General features: G+C 40.6%; 3 protein-coding genes across 3 annotated transcripts; all 3 read right to left on the minus strand.

Moving 5' to 3' along the window:
• Positions 1–806: 806 nt before the first annotated feature.
• LOC132720924 (uncharacterized) lies at positions 807–1,520 on the minus strand. The gene has a single exon (XM_060705170.1). The coding sequence runs from the start codon at positions 1,518–1,520 to the stop codon at positions 807–809; it is 714 nt and encodes a 237-aa protein (XP_060561153.1).
• Positions 1,521–1,643: 123 nt separating this feature from the next.
• LOC132720909 (uncharacterized) lies at positions 1,644–3,328 on the minus strand. Its single transcript, XM_060705143.1, has 2 exons — positions 2,334–3,328; positions 1,644–2,208 (listed from the first exon to the last, which is right to left on the minus strand). Exons 1-2 carry the CDS (start codon positions 3,326–3,328, stop codon positions 1,644–1,646), a joined length of 1,560 nt encoding a protein of 519 aa, XP_060561126.1.
• LOC132720910 (uncharacterized) lies at positions 3,328–3,918 on the minus strand. Its single transcript, XM_060705144.1, has one exon. The coding sequence runs from the start codon at positions 3,916–3,918 to the stop codon at positions 3,328–3,330; it is 591 nt and encodes a 196-aa protein (XP_060561127.1).
• Between the last annotated feature and the right edge of the window lie 2,082 nt (positions 3,919–6,000).

The following is a 6,000-nucleotide window of genomic DNA, read 5'->3' on the forward strand; positions in this document are numbered from 1 at the left end:
CGCCATTGTCAATCAGCTGTTCGATATTTTGTAACGAGTCTTCTAATTGGCCAATAGCAACGAAAACCGCAACGTTTCACACAAGATGCCTAATGGCGTAGAAAGCGATTGAAAGACCGTGTAAATGTTTGAAAACTCGAATCTCGTGTGTATTAGATGCTACTGACGGTTGTGAGTGGTCCAACTTAATGTATTTAGTAATATTATTTAGTAAATTCAAGTAATTTTCCTGATAGATATTTCATGAACGGGAAGGGCTAGAGACTTGGGGTTGGTCTCATTTTGAAGCTTTATATAAACGTGAAATAGTGATAAAAGTTTTTTTCAATTGTCTGGCCAATTGTTTTCACAACGGCCCGGGAAATGAATCCCTTGCTCGTAGGCTCGAATCTGGAGTTTCCAGCCTTCTCTTAACTTATAGTATATTTTTAAAGGGGGTCATTATATACATTTTTTTTGACACTTTTAAGATGAACACAGGTTTTTTTTTATCAATCTGGTCATATTTTTTTCTTCCCAGGTCCGATACTTTTGCCTGTGCTATAAATATGTACGCATTTACTAAACTTTTCATAACGGTTTTTATACAATTATACTCGTCACAATGGCTATATGTGGGGTATAGATATAAGCTTCGCGTTGTGTCTTGTTTCTATCTTTTTAATATTTTAGTAATTTACAAGTAAAGCGGTAGTGACGTTGATATATACGTTGACGTCATCTTAATTCCCGCCGTCAATACGTCGTTGTTGTTCCCGCCTACACATAGCGTACGTCTTCCCGACATTCTCCCGGCCACGAAATGATTACGATGTAGAAATGATTTCTAATGGGTACAGTTTCATAATAGGTCTCGAAGTGACAAGTCCATTACTCGTGCGTAAAATTTCTGCTCGTGTGAGGCCATCATTACCGTAAATTAACTGCTGGATTACGCCTAGTTTCCACTGCGTTCTTGGTGATTCATCATAAATCTGTACAACGTCGCCAACCTGAACTTTCTGAGTGTTGTTTCCTGTTGTTTTGTGGTACTGACGCAGTGACGTAAGATATTCGTGACGCCATCGTAAGCGATAATGACTGATAAGTTGTGCCTGCATTCTTGCCCTTTTTGTTACCTCAAACATTGTAACATTCTGTGGTTCTGGTGTATTGCCATTATATGGAAGGGATGTAATACGCCGTACATAAAGCAGGTGCGCCGGTGTTAATAGGTCCGGGTCTCCTATATCGGAAGTGACGTAAGTAAGCGGTATGTCGTTCATTATACCCTCAATCTCTGTTATTATTGTCTGGAGGCTCTCGTAACTAATAAATGAACGACCTAAAACTTTCTTGATGGTGGTTTTTGTTAGTCCAATAAGTCGCTCCCACCAACCGCCAAACCATGGTGCTCGCTTAGGTATGAATCTCCATTCAGTACCATGGCTGTGTAGAGCTTCATTAACTGCCGTTGATCTCATGAGTTGTTGAATAGTAATTGCTGCTGCGTTGAATGTTGTTGCGTTGTCTGATATCATTATATTGGGTAGGGATTTTCGACAAGTAAATCTTCTAAACGCTTGGATGAAGCTTTCCCCTGATAAATCTGTTATCAGCTCGAGATGGACAGCTCTTGTTGAAGCGCACGTAAATAGACAAATTTAAACCTTATGCTCAATTCTAGAATTGCTTCGTACATACAAAGCTCCCGAGAAATCAACCCCGGTGACTGTAAATGGAGATGTATCTTGTACTCTAATTTTTGGTAGGGGTGTTGGATCTGGTGCTGTATATGGTTTGCCTGTTACCATTCGACATTGAAAGCATTTCCGGAGAAGGCTTTGTATATACTGACGGATCGATGGTATCCAGTATCTCTGTCGTAAATGTGTGATCAATGCACTTGCGCCTGCGTGAAGTTGGTTCTCATGTGCGTCTAAAACTAGTAACCTTGTGAAAGGATGTTTTGCGGGAAGTAAGTATGGAAATCTGGTGAGTTCTGCTACTGGTGCATTGTGGATTCTCCCGCCACATCGTAGAAATCCATCTTCATAAAGGAAAAGTCGTAAATGTTTCACTAGACTAAGTTGTTTACCATTTGATTTCAGATTATTGATCTCAGCCTGATACTTCAAGAGCTGGGTGCTATGTAGCCACAGTCGTTCAGCCTCTTGTAACTCTTGAACGGTTAAAGGTTCGAGTCTTGACACTCTTCTGTCTCTGTTTCTTGTGCGACAATTATGGATAAAACGTTTCAAATAGGCAGTCTGAGTAGCTTCTTATAGCGACTGAATTTCTTAACATCAATGAGTTGGTGAATTCCTTGAGAGGGCTGTGTGAGGTTCGAACACCTTTCATGGTTTAAATCATCTTCTTCATTTTCGGTTGTTGTCAACAAAATGGCATTGTCATTTGGTTGCCAGCTAGGCCAACTATTAATGTCAGGAAGCCATTCTGGTCCGTTATTCCACAAGCTGCTTTTCTGGTATTCCTTGGCTGACAAACCTCTTGTTAATAGGTCGGCTGGATTCTGGTCTGTTGGACAATACCTCCACTTCCGGTTCTCTGTAATTTTGTGAATCTCCATGACCCTGTTCTGTATAAATGTCTTCAACTTCCGATTAGTTGCTAACCAATGAAGAACTATTTGGCTGTCAGACCATAGGTAGACTGAATGTGCTGGTATATACTTAAACACATGGTTTGTAAGACGGGCTCCAATAACCGCAGCCATAAGTTTGAGTTTCGGTAGTGTCAATTGCTTAAGTGGTGAAACACGAGTTTTCGACATGACCAATGTAGACTGTTTGCCTTTGACGATGTATGCCACTGATCCATAGGCTTGTAGACTTGCATCGCAAAATACATGAAGGGCAGTTGTATCATCTGCTAGTTCTGTCTGGTTCCCTACATTACCGGAAGTGATTTTTATGTCTGCTTTATCAAAGTAGTATCTTTGAAATTTGTTCGTAATTGTACCATTGATATCTTCTGCTATATTCTGCCACTGTGTCTGTATGGCTTCCGGAAGTGGTGCGTCCCATTCGTAATTCTCTTTCCATATGACTTGTAGTAGGAACTTAGCTCTTATCGTTATTGGGCTGAAGAATCCAAGAGGATCATACAATTTCGCCGTTTCTTGGAGTATGGTGCGTTTTGTCATCGGATTGAGCCTATTTATAGATCTCTGGTTCAAAAATATCTGATCATTAATAGCATCCCATCTCATGCCTAGACTCTTCGTAATTTCGTCTGAATCATGTACTATGTCGTCTGCTTTGGAAAGCGCGCGCAAATGACAGCTGTTTGAATTCCAGGAACGCAGATTAAAGCCAACAGTTGACATCAGGTCTCTTGTATCGTGATAATATATTTAATAACCGTGCTTTCATCCGGAAAACTAGAGATAACATTGTCTACATATAAACCGTTTTTCAGTATTTCACTCACCCATTTGTTGTTGTTGTTATCAAGGTGCTTCATAAGTGTACCTTGTAGGATAAACGGTGAACATGTAGCTCCAAAGAGAATAGATTTGAACCTGTAAGTTACCAAATTACTATCTGGATTGGTACTGTCACTTAACCACAGGAATAGGGTGACGTCACGATCTCTTTCGTCAAGTTGCACGTGCAGGAATGCCTTCTCAATGTATGTCGAGACAGCAAATCTGTGTAAGCGAAATCTCATAAGTATATTGGTTAAGTCATTTAATTCCGGGGGTGTCGATTCTAAACAATCGTTCAGACTAGGGGAATCTTTATTCTGGCGGCAACTACAGTCATATACTATTCGGATTGGGGTGGTGGCTGAATATTTTTTCACACCGTGATGTGGGATGTAGTGAACTCTTTTATCTATATTGTCGTCTGTAACTCCCTCGATAAAGCCTCGATTTTCTTGTTCTGAGATAATTTGGCCATACTTCTGTAACATGTTTGTATCTTGTCATAGGCGCCGGTTTGTATTTTCCGTTCTTTTAATAACAATGTTATAATTGTCAGGTAACACCGGATGGTCACGTTTCCATGGTAACTGTGCTGAATAACGTCCGTCTTTGAATTCAATGCATATTTCCTGATATGTTGCCAGGTAGTCGGAGGTAGATTCATCTTCTTTTTCAGGCTGAATACCTAGAGACTCTAACTTCCAGAAACGTTCTAGGTCATGTGTATCTGGCTTAGATATTAATACATTTAATATGCAGTCTGTAGCGGTATCAGTAGAAGAAACCGGAAGAGGACCGGAAAGCAAGTATCCTATCTTGGACTGGACAGCTGTGGGACCATTACCACGGATCACTCTATTACTGACAATATCCCAGTACTTATCTGCACCAATTAGAAGTGATATATTGAAAGTGTCGTCATCTGTAACCAGATGCGCAAGTTTAAGCCCACGAAGATACGGAAGTGCTGTTGTGGCTTGATGTACGTTTCCTAGGGGGACGAAAATAGTTGGGACAATCAGGACATCTATAGCTATCTTTTCTTTGGTATCAGTTAACAAATATACTGTTGCGGTATCAATGTGGCTTACTTTCTTTGAAGATGAACCAAATGCTGCAAGCTCTAAGACTTCTGTTCCCGTTCTTCTGAGTTCGAGTCTTTCTGCAAGTTCCCTTGTTACAAATGACCTCTGTGCCCCTTCGTCAAATAAAATGTTAACATCTGTACAAATGTTACCAGATGCAACTCCAGATGTTACTTTCGCAAAAGCGGTTTTCAACAAAACTTTAGGTATAGAATGTGTAGTGCGGAATGATCACTGGGACCGGAAATGATTTTGGAACCGGAAGTAGCTTGATCTCTTAAACCTTGAGTGTAACTTGGGGCTGTAGCATTCAAATTACTATGTTGGGTTAATAGCTGGGGATTACTGTCACAGATGCTAGTGTGGTGTTTTCGCTGACAAAAACGGCATCGATGGTTCGATTTACATGTAGTTACTTGGTGGCGTCCTAGGCAATTAAAACATAACTTTTTCTCTTTTACAATTTTTTTACGTTCAACAGTATTTGTTACCTTCCTACAGTCATTTGCTAATTGATGGTCGCCGCAAAAAACGCATCTCGGACGTTCCGCTCTCTTTTCATTTGTCGTCTGCTGCTTACGTGCCCCATTCGGATGAAATCGTGTCCCCGTAAGGAATGAAGCGGTAGCGTTATGAACTTCACCTGTATGTAAAGATTGACCTGACTCCAGAATAGCGATCTCCTTTTTCAATGCTTGTTGTAGTTCCGGAAGTTGCCAGTTACTGTTTCCATGGTCACGAGTCATGTTGCGTTTAATTTCAGCAGGAAGTTTCTCTAATACCACAGGGACAAGTAAATTACCGTAAGAGTCTTGACCTTGACCAAGTGACTGCAATCCTCTACTCCATTTTCTCTTGAAAATTTCGTAAACTATTAATGTCAGAGAAAGGACGGGGTAAATCTAATAAACACTGCATGTAAGCGTTTATAATCTTGTGTTCCTGTCCGAAACGTTCTCTCAGTAACGCAACTGCTTGTGTATAGTTTGAATGCGTTAACGGAAATCCCTGAATCACTCTAGCTGCATCGTCGTGGAGTAAAGATCTCAGATATGTGAACTTCTGTACGTCAGATAAAGATACGTTATTGTGCACACTTGACTCAAACGAATCCCAAAATGTCTGCCATTCTAAAATGTTGCCGGTAAATATAGGTAGCGTAAGTTTCGGCAGTTTGTGAAAATGAGAATACTGTCCGTTATGTATAGAAATGTCACTTACATGTCCATCGGAAGTACTTTTGGTCGTGTTACCGGAAGTGTTCTCGGAATGATATGCGATGTTGGCACTGTTATTCATAGGCGGCTCATCTAGCGGGGGATCTACGGGATTGAGCAGCGGCGGTGGTATAACATTACCGGAGGGTTGTCTCTGTTCTGCTTCCAAGTTTCGGATTCGAATCTTTAAATCTAGCATGAAATCTTCTGTTTCCACCATCTCAACTTCGAAATCATCCTCGTCGGTTAGAGTAATAATCTTCTCATT

The sequence above is a fragment of the Ruditapes philippinarum genome, unplaced genomic scaffold, assembly GCF_026571515.1.
Source record: "Ruditapes philippinarum isolate M1 unplaced genomic scaffold, ASM2657151v2 ctg715_1_1_1_1, whole genome shotgun sequence".
NCBI lineage: Eukaryota > Metazoa > Mollusca > Bivalvia > Venerida > Veneridae > Ruditapes > Ruditapes philippinarum.

Excerpts from the sequence above, each read along its gene's own strand:
- LOC132720924 (XM_060705170.1), bottom strand. The coding sequence starts at position 1,520 with ATGATATCAGACAACGCAACAACATTCAACGCAGCAGCAATTACTATT.
- LOC132720909 (XM_060705143.1), bottom strand. The coding sequence starts at position 3,328 with ATGTCAACTGTTGGCTTTAATCTGCGTTCCTGGAATTCAAACAGCTGT. Across the intron at positions 2,209-2,333 it reads GATGATTTAAACCATGAAAG|AAACAGAGACAGAAGAGTGT; the intron begins GTGTTCGAACCT and ends TTGTCGCACAAG.
- LOC132720910 (XM_060705144.1), bottom strand. The coding sequence starts at position 3,918 with ATGTTACAGAAGTATGGCCAAATTATCTCAGAACAAGAAAATCGAGGC.